Here is a 17194-nt window from a genome sequence, read left to right on the forward strand (position 1 = left end):
TCTCTCTCTGTGTGTGTGTGTGTGTGTGTGTGTGTGTGAGTACACCCTGGGTCATAGGACAGCTTTTCGTGAGTTCTTTTCTTTCTCCATCTGGGTCCTGGGGATCAAACTCAGGCTGTCAGGCTTGGCAAGAACTTTTGCTCACTGAAAACCTCAGGAAAAAAATAAATTAGAATAACTGTTTGTATTGTCCTCTCGGGACAGAGAGGGCTAAGCCAGGTTCTTGAAAGTCTTCTGGGTACCCAGGCTATATGCAGTGTGGAGACTCAGCAAAGCAGAACTAAAATCAGGGATTCGGTTCTTTGAAACCCCTGAGAGCTGCATCAATGAGCTATCCAAGAGTCCTGGGAGTTTGCAGAGTTCTGCAGATGTCGGGCTGGTCCAGAAAGCTCATTCTGAACTGATCTGAAGTGTTGAATGATTTCAGATGCAAGGGACTGTTGACGGGTGGGCGTGGCTTCCTGGGGACAGAATTCAGTGAGTCTGATGGACAGAGAGCAGCTGGAGTGGGAGATCAGGCAAAGGAAGGAGCTGACCACAGGGGTGGGGCTGGGCTGTTTATCCCTGTACTTGTGCCCTGGGCAGAGTGAAGCTCATAAGAGATGCTCTACAACGCAGAGTTTTTATCTGTTAGAAGAGTGCTTGCTTAGCATGCATAAGACCATAGGTTTTTGGTCCTAAGCACCAAGTATAAATTGGGCATCGTGGCTCCCAGAACCTGGGAGGCAGAGGCAGGAGAACCAGAAGTTCAAGGCCAGCCTCGAATATAAAAGATAATGACTTTTAAAAAGAAAGTATTGTGAATTGTTTGGAGGAGTGGATGCTATAAATGGATGCCTCATGACAAAGAGAACATTCTTGAAAAATACTAAGACCTTATCAAGAAGGCTTCTCAGCTTCTCCCACATGTCAGGCGCTGGCTGGATGTTGGGACTTCAGAATCCATTGACTTGGACCTCCTGCAGGTAGTGGCTTGTACCAGCCGGGAGATGGGCACCCTACAAACCCAGTGACCCATCGAGTCTATGGCCATAGGACTGAAGGCGCAGAGGTCATGCGGCCTCCTAGGGAGGGGGAGGCCAAGGATGGGGCCCAGATGGGATGAGCAAGGCCCAGGCCAGAGGGGGGAAGCAAAGGCAAGGACATGAGTGAGCTCCCAGATGCAAACCCAGCCAGGCTGAGTGCCTCTGGGTACAAGCATGGACTTGAACATCACAGCTCCCCTCCCTCCAGCTGACCTAGGGCAGGTAGTTGAGGAGCAGGGCCACCCAAGGTGGTGTTCTCTGGGGTGAATGCTGCTCAGGTCACAGATAGGCAGGGACTGAGCTGGAGCTAAGGAGAAATGAAGGATGTGGGGAGAGAAAGCCTGCAGACTCAGGAGGCTTATCACCACCCCCTCACCCCCCCACTCCCGCTTCTTGGTTTAGCTCCAGATCTGCTATCTACATGTAGCAGGGTCATAAGTGCTCATCACTTGATCTCCTGAGATTTACATTCTCTCTGCAAAGCCTAGGGTCCCCCAGAGGACAAAGTAGGCCAGTCCCTAGAGATTCCCTCCACCTCCCGGGGTTTCTTCCGCCCCACCTCCTCTCCTCCACACTTCCAAGAGAATTAAATCCTTTTGGACATTAGTCAGAAAGATTTAAGCCACAAGGGACTCAGTTAAGCTTTGTGCTGACCTGCTCCTACCCTGGGTCCCCAGGTTGCCCTGGCAACAGGTGACCCTGGCCTGTATTCTCCCACTGATCCAAACAGAAGTTCATCCCACCTTCCCATGGGCCTCTGCAGCTTAAGGCCTGGAATGTAGCTTGGGTAAATGCCATTACCCTGTGATCTTCCTAGAGTAAGCCATAGCAGGAAGGGAGCCTAAGGCATATGCTCTAGACTGGCACCATCTTGTGCTCTGAGCAGCAGTGAGCCCACAGGGCCCAGGCTTTCCCTTGGCCCCAGTCTTGGCTAGAAGAGGGCAGAGAGCCAAGATCTGACTAAGGGGAGATTTGGGGAAGAACTTCCCAGCATTTCAGGTTCTGTGATAGGAGTTTAACTCTCTTTATTTGTGGAGGATGTAGCTTTTCTGGCTGTGACCCTTGTCCCCATTGGGCATAGGGCATAGGGCATAGGGCATAGGTCAGCCTCCCCACCACACTCCACCATCACCGTCCTAATCAGGAGGCATTGCAGAAACTGCTTGGTATCCATTCACCCATTCATTCACTTGTTCATCCATTCAGTGTCCTTGGCCAGGGCTCCAGGGACTGCTGGTGGCAAATCTCAGACTGCAATACTTGTCCATACAGGGGCTGCAGACCAGCTACTCCAAGAAGTATCTGAGAACCCTTCTCTGCCCAAAGAAGCTGGATAGCTGGTAAGGTCTGGGCATGCCTCAGCAGGCAGAGAGCTGGGGCTCAGGGAGCAATGTGTGGGAGGGTAGGGCTGGATGAGTGTTGTGGAGGAGGTTCCTGTTGGAGTCATAGTGCTGGCACCCAGTTTGAATGTGGCCTTGAGCAGAGACCTCTCTCGTGAGGCTTAACCTATCCATCTGTCTGCAGCTCCCATCACGCCTCCAAGCGTAGCCTCCTGTCTCGAGCCTGGGCCTTCTCCCATCATTCCATCTACACTCCACAGCCAGGTATGTGATGCAGTGGAGGCCCAGGGTCAGGGAGAGCCTTTGCCGAGAGAAGCTGGTGGGGAGGGTCAGCTTGTTCCTCAGAACTCTCATAGGGACAGCTGCCATTCTTGGACAAGGGACGCACTGGCCTGACTTGGAAGGGATGGGGCCAGAGGCTGGGTCACATTTTTTTTTCAACATGCCTTTTTCTGGTGACTGTAGGATTCCGCCTGCCCTTGAAGCTGGTGATCTCGGCCACCCTGACAGGAACAGCCACTTACCAGGTGTGTCCTGCAGTTTGCAGTGCTCATTTTCCCTGAACCCCTGTCCTCAGCCCTCCAAATGTGGGGCAGCCCAGGCCCAAATCAGGTCCCCAGGTGTGCCCCCTTATCCAGTCATCTGTTCTGCATCTTGGAAACACTAGTTTCCCCAGTGGGAGGGATGCTGGCCCTTAGCAGGTTTATATAATCATTTATAAGTTTCAAAGTCATATAAACATGGACTTAAAGTGTACTTCCATTGTGCACTTCCTGGGTGACCTTGGCCAAATTTACCCACCTTCATGAACCTATTAGCTCATCTGTAAAATAGAAGAAATAAAATCACTTTTCTACATTGGGAGGATTTTGTGAGTTGGTGTGTTTGATAAATCACCACCACCTTTAGCACAGGGGCTGTGGCTTAGTTGGTAGAGCGTCTGCCTAGGATACGTGGAACCCTGGGTTAATCCCAGCATCACTTAAACATAAGCCTGTAATCCCAGCATTTAGGAGGTAGAGACAGGAGGCTCAGAAGTCCAAGATTGTCCCTAGTGACAAAGTGAGTTTGAAGCTGGTTTGGGCTAGAGGAGACCCTGTCTGAAAAACAAACAAATAAACAAACAAACAAATAAGAAACAAAGTAACAACAACTCAAACTCCTGGGTGGTGTAGGTCTGGTTTATCTTCATTTTACAATCAGGGAAATTGAGGCATAGAGAACCTAATGCAGCCAAGTTCTCTAATATCTTAGAGCAGCCAAAATTTGAACCTGAGAATGTCTAGCTTTGATACTCAGTTGCTTTCTTTACCATGGAAAAGTTGGACTCTCTAACACACACCTACCCTCTGTGTGTGTGTGTTTGTGTGTGTGTGTGTGTGTGTCTGTCTGTCTGTCTGCCAAAGGACAGCTCCCAGAATCATTCCTTAGTTGCCATACACCTTGTATTTGAAGACAGAATCTCTCACTGGCCTGGAGCTTGCCCGGCAGGCTAGGCTGCCTGGTTAGTGTGAGCCCTAGGGACCTGCCTGTCTTTGCCTCCCCAGCGCTAGGATTATAAGCAGGAGCCACCATGCCCAGCTTTTTATATCGGTTCTGGGAAAATGAATTCAGGTTCGCCAAGCACTTTACTGACTGAACTATCAGCCCAGCCACAAACTGAAAATGCTTATATTCTGAAGCTTGTGTGGCCAAGCAGAGGTAACTAAATAGGTATGGTATAGCCTATCTTTGACCTGTTAGGCTGAAGTCATACATTCATGTCACGTTCTGTTTGAAGGCAGAAGGACCAGTTCTCAGGGCAGTTCAGCGGCATGTGGCTGCTGCAGCTAGTTAAGAGTCTCCCCTAGCAGACTAGGAAATACTTTTTCAGGACAGTACACACACACCTGGTCCCCTCCATCCTCATAGTGAGGCTTTTCCAGGTGGCCCTGCTGCTGCTGGTGAGCGTGGTGCCTACTGTGCAGAAGGTGAGGGCGGGGATCAACACAGATGTCTCCTACCTGCTGGCTGGCTTTGGGATCGTGCTCTCTGAAGACAGGCAGGAGGTGGTAGAGCTGGTGAAGCATCACCTATGGACTGTGGAAGGTGAGATTGCTTGATGCCCCTTAAAAGCCATAGTGGGGATGGGAGACAGGCTACTGGGTGTGGTTTTAGCCTGCCATGAACACAAGGGGTGCCTTTTCCTGCTCTGGGTCTCCACTCTTCATCTCAAACCGGGGGCGGTTGAAACTTCCATGTCTGTGCAGCCTGTGATCCTTATTAGCCTTTGTGACACCTTCCTCTCTCCCAGTCCCAGTACCACTGACTAACTTTCTAGCTGTAGTGACAGAGAAGCCCATGGCTGTGTGACTTCGGGGTGGAGAAGGAGGAGAAGACTAGTAGGTGGGATGGGGGCTGGGCTTTATGGGTAATAAATCCCTCTTGGCACAGGCTGCAGCCTGGTAGGACACCTGTTTTCTCTTCTGAATCCTTGTTGGTCTGGACCATCTCCTTCTTCCTGTTTCCTATGAAATGAGCCTCACGCCTGTAAACACTACCATCTGCTCCTTCAGGGTCTGCTATGCCTTATAGCTACCATCCTATCCACCCCCTAGCCTCTCCCAGAAGCTTGTGGGAGACACATAGAGCAGGGCTGACCTCAAGTCATACAACGGGGCACAGTAGATAGAATATAGATCCCTGAAGCCCAAGTTAGGGCTTTTGAGTCACAAAGTCTGAGAGTCATGACTCCTGGAGACATGTTCCATTGGCCTACTGGAGGTTCCCTTGCTGAAATGAACATCCTGGCTTTGGGGGACTAGCATGCAATGGTTGCAGCTTAGGCTGCCAACATTGCAGATGGAGGTGTGGCTGCTTTAAATATTTTTCCTGACACCGTCCTTCTCCCACAGGCCAGGACATGCTGGCAGTGTAAGACAGAGCAGGGAGGGCACAGAGACGTGAGCTGCCAAGCCCTCCCCGAACAGTTCCTGTGAGAGACCCTGTAGGCTTGCTGTGAGGGTCTTGGGTGAGGCTGGCTGGCATGGGGGTTTGGAGCACATCAGCTGCACCAATATTCTTATACATATATTTAGAGCTCTCTATTCACCATTACAGGGACTGTGGCCCTGACTGTCTGTCTCTGTGTGAGGTCAGGGTTGTGAGGGAGAGAATAGAGAAGGGCCCCACACAGAGGAGCTAGGTAGCAGTTAGCATCTCCTTCATTATGGTAGGTAGTGTGACACAACTCTTTGTGTCCCAAGCAAGGCCACTGATACAAGTGCAGATGGACTTATGGCCAGAATCATTCTGGGAAGTGGGCCACAGCAGCATGGCCATCACAGTGAAGCCTGTGCTTGTCACAAGGCCCCCTTGCAGTCAGCTACGTGGGCAGGAATAGAGGAGTTGCAGGCAGACCTCTCATTACAGGGGTCATAGCAATGTAAGCAACAAAACCAAGGTGAAGGACAGGACGTGTCTGTGACTCAAAGCTGTCCTTTCCCTTTCTTGGCTATCATATGTTACTGGCAGGATGTAGCCATAGATGATGCCAGGTCAGTGTTGGACCCAAGAACTGGAGCTGGACCCCTCTTAGAATAAGGAACAAGGGTCTGAGGCTCTGGAAGGTCCTCTAGCCCCTGCCCTCCCTTGCTCTCTCCCATCCAGCATGTTACATCTCAGCTCTGGTCTTGTCCTGTGCATCAACCTTCCTGCTCCTGATCCGCTCCCTGAGGACACACAGGTCAGTTACAGGCCCTGACACTCAGGTACAGAGATAGGGCAGGGATCTAAGTCCTGAGGACTTGAGGGACCCCAATCCAGGAGGAAGGGAGAAGCCACTGTAGGTCAGGCTGCCACAGAATGCATGCCCTGCCCCCAGGTTGGCTGTGTGTGGTGGGAGGAGAAGGTGGGGCTCACTTGCCCCTGGGGACATGGGGACACATTTGGTTGTCCTCAAGTTCTGTGAGTGGTATAGGGAACACCACATTGCTGGAATTTGCCTGTGAGAAAGGGTCCTGAGAGGGCTGGGAAAGGAGAATCCAGTTCCAGTGGTTGGAGAGGCTGGGGCTGAGGGATGAAGGGTACCAAAGACAGGTGTGACTTCGTGAATAAGGTCAGAGAAGTAGATAAACAGTTCATAGAAGATGGAGGGTGAGCAGGTACCATGGAGGGTAGAGGGCCATTGGAGAAGTTGTTCTGAGAAATGATGGGTGTAGAGAACTGGTCTACCTAATCTGGGCACTCGCCAGGCCTCAGCATTCCTACTCAAGGACTTTAGACCACAGAGCTGGCCCTACTTGCCCTGGCATTTGAGGCTCTCTGCTTTGCCTTACTCCCTGGTGACACAGCTGGGTCCCAGTTCTGTTCCTGGTGGTAGTTCAGGTTGTTCTGTCTGGGGTCTTCCAAGACTGCACCTCCTCAGGGCGACCACCCCAGATTGAGTTAACCACCAGGCTCCCGAAGCCCTGAGGTTCCCTGCTGATGGTCAGATGCTCACCCTAGGTTACCATTTAGGGCTACTGCATTGTTGTTCCCCAAGGTCACTATTTGTTCTCAACCCAGGGCCAATCTTCAAGCACTACACCGAGGGGCTGCCCTGGATCTGGGCCCCCCTCTTCAGAGTATTCATCCCTCTCGCCAAGCCATAGTCAGCTGGATGAGCTTCAGTGCCTACCAGACGGCCTTCAGCTGCCTTGGTGAGCCCACTTGCTTTGTTCCCAGAGCTGGGTCCTGGTGGGAGGTATGGGTACTTGGCAAAGATTTTCCTAGGCTGGGCGGTCAGAGGAACCCGCCCATCCTCTTTGCTCTGGATGATGGTTAGGAGCCCCCAGAAAGGGGAACCCTTCAGAGGAAGGTACATCTGGGTAATTGTGGATAGGATGGACACGGGTCTGAATGTAGCACATTTAAGGTAGCATGTGGAGGCTTCTGTAGGAGAAATCTGGCCATAGTGGGTTGCCTCAAGGTGAAGGGTTCCTTGTTCCTGGGAGATACTAGCAACATGGCCATGTGAGGGTTGCATAGGGGTGCTGCCCTGAGACAATCTGCTCAGATGACCCTCAAGGACTCTTCTAGACTATGCCTCAAGTTCTCCCCTTAGACACCATGTTGTACAGCATACTTGAACTGTGTGTGACCTGGCTCCTCCTGGAAGTCCAAAGGCCAGACCTGGTCCTCAGATCTCCCATTCTCAACCGGAGAGGAGGCAAGGTGTGATGGGGGATGGAGGAAATAGTTAAACTAAAATGTTTGTTCCTCCTCTTGGTCCACCTTAGACCTCCCAAGCCCTTCTGTATATACCATCCCAGGTGACTGTATAGCCCGCTGGTTTCCATTGCCACACTCAGCACCTACAGGTACTAAGCTCTGATTCACAGCCACACACATGATTATTTAAACAGTAATTACGCCCAAAGAACTCAAGAGCAAGTGGGAACAATCACATGGGGCTCCTGGAATCTTAAAAGAGCCCTCTGGGGTAGGGACTACTATCCTTATTTTACAGATGAAGAAACCAAGGCTCAGGCAGTGACATGGAATGGAAGTAGCATAGAAACCCTTGGCTTCCTTGAGTTAACTGGCTCTTGCAGAAACTTTTTTCTGTCCTCTTGTCCCTTCTGCCCCCTACAGGGCTCCTGGTGCAGCAGGTCATCTTCTTCTTGGGGACCACATCCCTGGCTTTCCTGGTGTTTGTGCCTTTACTGCATGGCAGGAACCTCCTGCTCCTGCGATCCCTGGAATCCACGTGGTGAGTGAGGCAAAGAACAGGGGCTTTGGGACTTTCTGAAGAGTCCACTAACAGCAGCCCCCTCTACATCCCACCCACATATAGGCCCTTCTGGCTGACTGTGGCCTTAGCTATAATCCTGCAGAACATAGCAGGCAATTGGGTCTTCCTGAAGACTCACCATGGATACCCAGAGCTGACCAACCGGTAAGTTGGTCCCTGAGTTTGTGGTACGCTCAGACCCCACACTCTTCTCTCTGTAGATTTTGCCTTCTAAAAATGCCTCCTTCTTAGCTGTCACAGAACTAATCTTTGTTCAGGAGATTCTGGGGTGCTGAGAACCCACAACCTTGCAAACCCAGGGCTTAGAGTATGGTAGATACACACTCTACTACTAAGCAGTTAACCCAGCTCTGCCAAGAGTCTTTCTTGCTTTGAGGATCACTAACATCCTACTCCCTCAGATGTCTCACTGTGGAGCTCTTGGCTTCCAAGAGGTGCTTGGAGTTTGTGGACAAGGGACCCAGAGGAGGAAGGTGGGAACATCAGGGTCACAAAGATACAGGTGGAGGGTTGGGGGGGATGACTCTGTTGGTAAAGTGCTTGCCATGCAGGCATGAGAACCTGAGTTCAGTTACTCCTCAGCCCCCACGTTAAAAGTTGGGCATGGTGGCACATGTCTGGAGGATTCCTGGGGCTTGCGGGCCAACTTAGTCCTCCTGAATCAGTGAGTACCAGGTTGAGTGAGAGATCCTGTCTCAAAAAAACAAGTGATAGAGGCAGACACCTGAAACTAAACTCTGGTCTCCCTGGGCTGTACAAAAGCACACCCAGTAAGTGTCAGTGGATAACAACAGAGCCTGAGGGCATGGAGGTATGACCCTGGCCTGGCACAAGACGGTGGGGGAGGCCAGCCTCAGCCTTTCTCCTCCCTACCCCCAGGCGCATGCTCTGCATAGCTACTTTTCTCCTCTTCCCCATCAACATGCTGGTGGGAGCCATAATGGCTGTCTGGCGGGTACTCCTCTCTTCTCTCTACAACACTCTTCACCTCGGCCAGATGGACCTCAGCCTACTGCCACAGAGAGCAGCCTCCCTGGATCCAGGTAGGGTCACTAGGCAGGAACTGGGGGACTGAGCTGTCCAAGCAGCTGCTGCACCCTGGCCTCTGAGCCTGACAGCGCCTGAGGAGTAGGCTTCGGTGTCCATGTGCAGGAGGTGTGTGAGCACTGTCAATGCTCTGTGGTGTGAGGCATGTGTGTGCAATGTGTGCACACTGCCAGGGCTTAGCAGGTGTGTGCAGTATGTGTGCGCTGAGACGCGCCAGAGCTTCTTGGTGCAGGACAAGCTTGTGCGGCAGGGTAGCTATGGTGTATTCTAAAAAAGGTGCTGGTGCCTGTGTGCTCCATGCTTTGTTTGATGCCCATGTGTATACACACACCCTGATTGCCTCTTTCTGTTTCTGCATACCTCTAGTCTGCCAAGGGCCCCTTATGTTTCAGCCTTCTGTCCCCAACCCATCCTAGGCTACTACACATACCAAAACTTCCTGAGGATTGAGGCCAGCCAGTCACATCCAGGAGTCATAGCCTTCTGTGCCCTGCTCCTCCATGCGCCAAGTCCACAGTCCCAGCCCCCACTGGCCCCTCAGGACAGCCTCAGGCCGGCAGAAGAAGAAGAAGGTACGTCTTTACCCTGCTGCGGATAGAGAGAGACTCCCAGTTTCTCAGGAAGGAGTCATAGGAGGCCCCTTCCAAAATAGTGAGGCAGGAAAAGTCTCTTGTCTGCTGTCCTGCAGCTTCCTGTTGACACCCTCCTGCTTGGGTCTCAGGGTATTTTTGTCTTTACCATGGACTTGCACACACATATATCTTATGTGTGCACAGAGGATGGAATGGCCTAGATACTCCTCCCTGTCTTCCTCCAGGTACCACCTCCTTCTGCCCAGGAGGTCTAAAGTAGAGGCTACTAGGCTGGTTCCCACTTCCCTAACTCCCACCTTCTGCTGTCTGTCTGACGGCCTCAGTTCATTGCCCTCATCCCTTCTGCTCTTCTACCAGCAGAGTGACACACTTCAGCAGCCCAGTGTTCTGTTCCAGCTGGGAGCTGGAACCCTGGCTGTGCCTGGGGGTTTTAGATCCCTCTCAGGTCTGTGTCCTGCAGAAGCTTGGCTGGGGTGCAAAGAAGCCCTCCCTCCCTCCCCTTCTCTCTCCCTTCCTATCTCTCAGGGATGCAGTTGCTACAGAACAAGGACCTGATGGCCAAGGGAGCAGGACCCAAAGGCAGCCAGAGCAGGGCCCGCTGGGGTCTGGCCTACACATTGCTCCACAACCCAAGCCTGCAGGCCTTCCGGAAGGCAGCCCTTACTAGTGCCAAGGCCAATGGCACCCAGCCCTGAGGGTGAAGAAAACCACATCACCCTGCCTTTATGTGCTGAGGCACATTCCTGTCTCCCATCCTCCCTCCCATTCATGTCTGCAGCCCCCTCCCCCCCCCCAGCAGCAGCTCTGCCAGCCAGCCGATCCCTGTGGGATCAGGGGACTGGAGTCACTGTGTCTACACCACCAGCTTCCAGAGAACTTTGGTCTACGCTTGTCCACCAGGCTACCAGCTAGGGCTCTAGAGAAAGCAGCTAGTGGTTTCTTTGTCTTGGAACAGGCAGGGTAAGGGTGGGCACATTTAGGCCTCTTCTCCTCACACTGGCCCTGCCATCAGTTTTTGGGGCCTCAGCGAGGCCTCTCTTACTCCCCGTTGGTGATGAAAGGCCTGAATATCTCCCATCCCAGCTGGCCCCACCTCAGCCCCAGCCCTCCCACCATGAAAGTGGAACCTGTGTGGGCTTCCTCTCTGCCCCAGCTCTCTCCTTCCTCTCTCTTCCTACCACTCCCGCCCCTTCTTGTGCAGCCAAGTCAGACTCCAAGAGGCCCCACTGAGCTGCCCTCTCCAAAAACCAGATATGTTTTTGTAGTTTTAATGCCATTAGTTGTCATGAAAGAAGTTAGTGTGCTCTCTGTAATAAATGTGCCTCTGAGGAACATCCCTCCTTCCTAGAGGAGGGCTCTCAGAGGAACCATCTACACTGTCCGTAAAGCTAATCTGAGCTCCATTTAGGACAGCTGGGGACACTTCCAACAAAGTGCTGGGCTGCACACTGGGTAAGTGTAGAGAGAATCCCCAGTTTGAGGTGATATGACTAGGGACCCTACAATGCCTGGACAGTGTAGATGTTGGACTTTTGGGTTTTAAAGAACGGGCAGACCGGGCGTGGTGGTACACGCCTTTAATCCCAGCACTCGGGAGGTAGAGGCAGGCGGATTTCTGAGTTCGAGGCCAGCCTGGTCTACAAAGTGAGTTCCAGGACAGCCAGGGCTACACAGAGAAACCCTGTCTCGNACAAAGTGAGTTCCAGGACAGCCAGGGCTACACAGAGAAACCCTGTCTCGAAAAACCAAAAAAAAAAAAAAAAAAAAAAAAAAAAAAAAAAGAACGGGCAGGATCTGGGAAGAAGAGGCTGCAGTAATGGCAGAAACTCTAGGGAATAAACCAAGGCTTGGAGAGGAGGCTCAGGGCAGAGGAGGCTAATGTCAGTGAACGAACATGCAGGGGCAGCAGAGATACAGACACACTGGGGTCTTGGACGAGATGGAAGATGCATGAATCAGGGGGATGCTCTTGACGTGGTTCACCCTGTTTGGATCAGGGACCCTCAAAATCATGCCTGTTTATTCCCAACCATAGGTCAACCACATGCACAGGTCACCAGAGGTGCCTCCTAACCATGATCTGGGCTGCCCAGGGGCCAGAGAAAGCATGTTCTAAGTCCCTCCTTAGCCTATTGCAAAATGCCTTCTATGTGGGCTATCAGCAATCTACACAGTCACAGGAGGGCCACTCTGGTTCTGCCTCTGCCCTTAGCAAGGGGACAGTCACAAGTCTAGGGCACCTAGGGAAGTATGGTAAAAGAAAAGGGCCTGGTTCACTCTGAAGGTGGGAGAAAATCAAGAAAACTTCCTGGAGGAGGTGATGTAGAAAACTGATTCTATGTGAAGACCAAATGAAGACTAAGAAAAGGTTATACTGGGGGAAGGGCTTGCATAGGGTATGTAAAGACGAAGATGATGCAGCTTCACAGGCTATGCAAGAAGGCACAGATAGGAGTGGACCACATGTGGGGGAGCCAGTCAGAGGATCCATAGCTGGATGGGAAGTTCATGCTATACTCTATGGACAGTAGGAGCCCCAAAACAAAGGAGTAGCTAGTTCACTTGGGACACAATAGTCCCCATGCTGCTCTGCCTCACGTGCCAGGTGCTAGAATTAAATGCTGCATGGATCTCCAAGATGCCCAGCCTGCTCGGTGGTGAGTGGAGTGGGCATGGATGCTGGACTCCAAGTCAGAACTGTCAAGTCTAAATGGTCAGTTAGTCGGACCTTGATCTACCTTGTCTTTGTGCTTTGGGGAGAAATAGGCTCTCATGTAGCCCAGGCTGGCCTCAAATTTGCTGAGCGGAATAAGAACCTGACTTTCCTGACTATTTCTTGAGTGTCCACCCTGTGAAGCATGCACCACCACTCCAGGGCTGCATGCATGCCAGGCAAGCACTCTGCCAACACAGTTACATTCCTGGCCTGCCCTTTGTCATCTGAGTTCTGACACACTTGAAACCCAGAGATGGGCAGTAACTTACCCCAGGAACACAGCATATGGAATCTGGCTCCATCCTGGTACTTTCTCTCAAACGTGAAGACATTCTTGGCCCTGGCTGGTTTGATGCTGACAAGGACTGGACATGAGCTGCAAGTTGGAGGAGGATGAGGGAGAAAGGAGGCCCCACATGTGGACCCTAGAATGGGGGAGGGGCTGGCCAGCTGCCAAACACACAGCTGCTACTCAGACTCAATCTCCTGCCTTCAGTCTGCTGAGCTCAGCAGTCCTAGTGCTCTGGAATGAGGCCAGGCCTTCCCCTGAAGGTCTTCACCCCTATGAGCATACATCCAGTCTTTAAAGGTGGGCAGTAGGAAGACCCCTCTGACCTAGCACAGACAAGGAGTTCTGCAGCATCTCTGCTGACAGAACTATCTACATCCTCGCTGCTATGGCTAACCTCCAACTCCCAGTCCTACCTCAGGTATCTGAAGAGAGAGCCTGGGTGCACTGTGTTTTCCTGTCTCCTTCCTCCTGTCTTCAGTTTCTTCCTTGTGTTCTGTCCCCTACTTCCCCAACCTTCCTTCAGTCTCCTTCCTTTCTCTTGCCCGATCTGGCCCCAACCATATTCATCTCTATTCCTGACATTCTTCTAAGGGCTACAGCCCAGGCCTTCCCATCACCTTACAAACCCTTTACAAAATGCAGAAAGCAATGCTCAAGTTTCTGTCTCCCTCGTCCCATGGGCTAGTTTGAAGACAGTAAATCTGCAGCTTGGGACATGTTGAGGCTTAGTAATGAGTCTGGGCTCCCCTTCCATGCCACATATGTCCTCTGGTTCTTGTCCTGTGTTGGCACAACTCTCACATATGGCCATCCCACCCTCTGATAAAGAGTCTTTGATCCCAACAGAATTCTAAGCAGACGAAAGCAGGGCATCAGGAATGCTGTTTATTTATTTATTTATTTTTCTGCTACCCAGACTGGCTAGCCTCTTTGGAGGAGGAGGGGGAGTAAGTGTCTCAAGAGGCAGGCACATGCTGTGGGGCTTGGGTTGAGAGGAGAGAAAGGCCCAGTGAGGGATGATTTCCACATCTCATCAAAGAGCATCTAAGAACAGGAAAGCTTTTAGCCTGCCCAGCCGTGGCCTGTGGTGCCTCCTTTCCAGATCCTGTACTAGTCACTCCAGACCCCCTTCTAGCCCAGCCCCAGTGCCCACCTGGATGGCCTCCACAAGCTCCTTACCTCCATGGCTAGAACTCTCAAAGTGGGTCAAATTAAGACATTGTAGTTGCCCTGTTAGCAGGCTGCCCCTGCTAGGAGCACAGGCAATGCTGTTAGCAGCAACTAGCACTAGAGATGAGTTTTGGGATATAGTTCTATCCTAGCTGCTAGTTCTGAGCAGATCTTCAAACTGGAGTAATTAGTGGCCTGGATGAGCTTAGAAAAGGTGATAGGAAAATGTGAAGTCCCCAGGCTAACCTCAGGCCTCACCAATTCCAGACCTCGTGGTGTTAAGACGGAACATTGGCAGGAACATAGGAAGGCCCTGGAGCTGCTCTAGCCAACCAGGGCAGGGTGTAGTTAGAAGTAGAAAAAGGAGAGAACAAGCAGGCTTTGGCCTAGCAGGAGTATGCCGGAGAACTGCTGCGCAGGCCTCCCGTCTGCTGCTATTGCAGCCTCTGGGGGCCCAGCACGGCTGAGGTAAATGATAACCACGTTGTCTTCCGGTCCGGATGGCTGTACCTCATTGTCAACAGTATAGCAGCCCTTGCCCTCCACTGCTTTGCCATGGAACTTGTGCCCCACAGCATCCTCTCCCCCCTCACCTGGGGTGGCCAATGCCACATTTACAGAGCTTTCGGCACTGCCTAGCTCATTGGTGGCCAGGCAGCTATAGGTGCCCTCCTCCAGCTTGCCAAAGTCAGGGATAAGCAGGCTGCCATTGGCAAAGGCCTGGAAGCGTGGCTGCCCACTGGTTGTAAGGGCACCAGGCAGGGCACGTCCATCAGTGCCTACATTAGGACTGGCGATCTCCACCGTGCCGCCTGGGGTGTGAATGTGCCAATGGAGTTGGGGGACTGGCTGTCCATCCACGTCACAGTGGAGTGCCAGCACGAAGCCAGGCCGTAGCTCTGCTCCATCTTGGCTGGGCTGGTAGCTTAGCTGCACTGAGGGGGCAGAGCAGGGCAGGGGTGGCAGACGGCCTAGTGGGATACCCTTCAGCACGTGGGGTGAAGTACAGGCAATGTTGTCCTGTTCTGGAATAGACACCGCTGAGGCCAGGGCCCATGTCTTGAACCACACGATGCCACAGGTGCAGTCGAAAGGGTTGTCATTGATCTGCAAGTGGGACAGCGCGGTGAGCGGCGCGAAGGTGCCCTCGGCCAACGCATGCAGGCGGTTGTGGTTGAGCTGCAGGGAACGCAGGGCGCGGAGGCTGCGGAAGGCGTCCCGAGGGATGAAGGCTAACTCGTTGCTGTCCATCTTGAGCAGCTGCAGAGCGCTGAGGTTGTGCAGGTCGCTCCAGGCAAACTCAGAGATGAGGTTGTGGCTGAGGTCCAGACTCTTGAGATGGCTCAGAGGGGCCAGAGCACCAACAGCCACCGAGCGAATCTCATTGTGTGCCAGCCACAGCGACTGCAATAGGGGCACTTCCCTGAAGGCTCCCTCCAGCAGGCCTGGCAGCCTGTTGGCTGACAGGCTCAGTGTGGTCACATTGGCCGGGAAGCCCGGTGGCACACCCTCTAGGTCACGATAGGCACAGTCTGCAATCTGGAAGCCATACTTCTCCCCACAGTCACAGGGTTCTGGACAAGTTCGCACCAGGTTCAGGAGAACAGCCCAACAAAGCAGGCACAGTGCCCGCATGGTACGTCCTACGGGGAAGGGCATGCCACCCGGGTGAGCCTAAGGATTCATAGAAAGGACTTGTCCCTCCTCAGATCCCTGCCCAAACTCTCCCCGTTAGAAGGCCCTGTTCCACATAACCCAGCCAGAATCCAATACCACCTAACCCACCACCCTCACCCCAACAGGAGAAGAAACCGAGGCCCAGAGGAGGGCTGGGACTTGCCAAGGTCGTGTGTGCAGTCAGTCAGGGTGAAGACAAGATGGAAGTGGACCCCAGCTTCTCCTTTGCACACAGCTCTTTCTGTCTTGGCCTGTTCCTAGCTGACTTTATGACTTGAAATCTGTTTTCCAGCCACCCCCTTCCCCCAGCACTGCACAGAACCTCCCTTCTGCCCTCCCACATCCTGGCTACGGCCCCTCCCACTAGAGCCCCCCATAGGTATGTTTTGCTTCCCTGGTCCAGACAAGGCCCCTTGTGCAATGCGCACACACACACCCTCCACCCCTCCCACTCTGTGGCCTGTTCTGTTCAAACTATCCCAGGCAGCTGCCTAAATAAACCAGCTAGGACCTCTCAGCTAAGGCAGGGGGGCCAGAGGCTCAGCTCAAATGCAGCTGGAAATTCTGGGGTTGAGATTGTCCAAGCAGATGCTCTGAGCAGGAGCCTGTTCCAAGTCCCTCAAACCCAGAGGGATGTGCTAAAAACACACCCCTAGCTTCCTCACTCCCAGCCACGGGGGCCCCTTCTTTCCTGACTTACCTCCAAACTGTTCTTCTGAAGTCAAGCTGAACAGCTTTTAAGATGGAACCAAAGCATCTAAGGAATGGATTGCTCGCAAGTCCACAGGACCAGGACTGCTGGAGGAGGGGCCTGGCTGGTTTGCACACCCGGCTCAACAGGGTGCACTGGACAGCTCTAAGCAGGGCTGCGGGGAAGGCTCTGTGCTGCTAGGCTCCTTTCAACAAAATGAAACTGAGTTTCAGCAACAGGGACTCTGCTTCATAGCTGACACTAAAAACTGGACAGGGAAAGAGGCCAAATTTGGGGTTGTTCATGTGTTTCTTTCTCTCTCTCCTCTCTCTCTCTCTCTCTCTCTCTCTCTCTCTCTCTCTCTCTCTCTCTCTCTCTCCCTCCTCTCTGAAGTTCCAACTTCCTTAAAGTCACAGCACAATCTGGGCAGGACCCAAGAAAAGATGAGGCCAGAAAGTGTTTTTTTTTTTTTTTTTTAATGGGGGAAGGGTGAGAAACTGGATTTCATGGAAAGTGGGAAATTTCTAACCTCGCTTCCAACAAGAAAAAAAAAAGCAGCCCCTTCCTCCTGCCTGGCTGTGCTGGTGTTTGTGTGTGCTGTTGTGTGTGCACTGTGGGCTTGGTGGTGGTGGGGAGTGGATGGATGTCACTGTGTGTGGATAAGTCTGTATATTAGAGATATGCAGTAGGAGATGTGTGTGTCTGTGTGGGACTGTGTGATGGTGGTTTGTATTTGGACATGAATTAGTCTTTTCATGAGTGTGTATTCCTGTGTGTCTCTCTTAGTGTCTGTCTGTCTGTCTGTCTGTCTCTCTCTCTCTCTCTCTGTGTGTGTGTGTGTGTGTGTGTGTGTGTGTGTGTGTGTGTGTG

The 17194-nt window shown here is 52.4% G+C and overlaps 2 protein-coding genes across 4 annotated transcripts in view; one reads left to right on the top strand and one right to left on the bottom strand.

Moving 5' to 3' along the window:
• The window catches only part of Stra6 (stimulated by retinoic acid 6), a 19878-nt gene extending 8738 nt beyond the window's left edge, over positions 1 to 11140 (top strand). The window contains exons 8-18 of the mRNA XM_021173188.2: positions 2298 to 2365; positions 2550 to 2629; positions 2831 to 2892; positions 4291 to 4453; positions 6014 to 6089; positions 6911 to 7044; positions 7979 to 8096; positions 8181 to 8282; positions 9018 to 9181; positions 9602 to 9757; positions 10304 to 11140. Coding sequence (XP_021028847.1) covers positions 2298 to 2365; positions 2550 to 2629; positions 2831 to 2892; positions 4291 to 4453; positions 6014 to 6089; positions 6911 to 7044; positions 7979 to 8096; positions 8181 to 8282; positions 9018 to 9181; positions 9602 to 9757; positions 10304 to 10473 — 1293 coding nt within the window. The 3' untranslated portion in view covers positions 10474 to 11140. The remainder of the gene's footprint in view (positions 1 to 2297; positions 2366 to 2549; positions 2630 to 2830; positions 2893 to 4290; positions 4454 to 6013; positions 6090 to 6910; positions 7045 to 7978; positions 8097 to 8180; positions 8283 to 9017; positions 9182 to 9601; positions 9758 to 10303) is intronic.
• Positions 11141 to 13668: 2528 nt separating this feature from the next.
• Islr (immunoglobulin superfamily containing leucine rich repeat) lies at positions 13669 to 16595 on the bottom strand. Of its 3 annotated transcripts, none has more exons than XM_021172790.1 (2): positions 16334 to 16595; positions 13669 to 15599 (listed from the first exon to the last, which is right to left on the bottom strand). In XM_021172790.1, exon 2 carries the CDS (start codon positions 15589 to 15591, stop codon positions 14305 to 14307), a length of 1287 nt encoding a protein of 428 aa, XP_021028449.1. In that variant the 5' UTR covers positions 15592 to 15599; positions 16334 to 16595; the 3' UTR covers positions 13669 to 14304. The 3 variants fall into 3 exon arrangements, with proteins under 3 accessions (XP_021028449.1, XP_029337027.1, XP_029337026.1); XM_029481167.1 differs by lacking the exon at positions 16334 to 16595 and adding an exon at positions 15797 to 15924; XM_029481166.1 differs by having other exon boundaries at positions 13672 to 15630; positions 16334 to 16586.
• Positions 16596 to 17194: the final 599 nt, after the last annotated feature.

Source organism: Mus caroli, chromosome 9, assembly GCF_900094665.2.
Source record: "Mus caroli chromosome 9, CAROLI_EIJ_v1.1, whole genome shotgun sequence".
NCBI classification, from domain to species: Eukaryota; Metazoa; Chordata; class Mammalia; order Rodentia; family Muridae; genus Mus; species Mus caroli.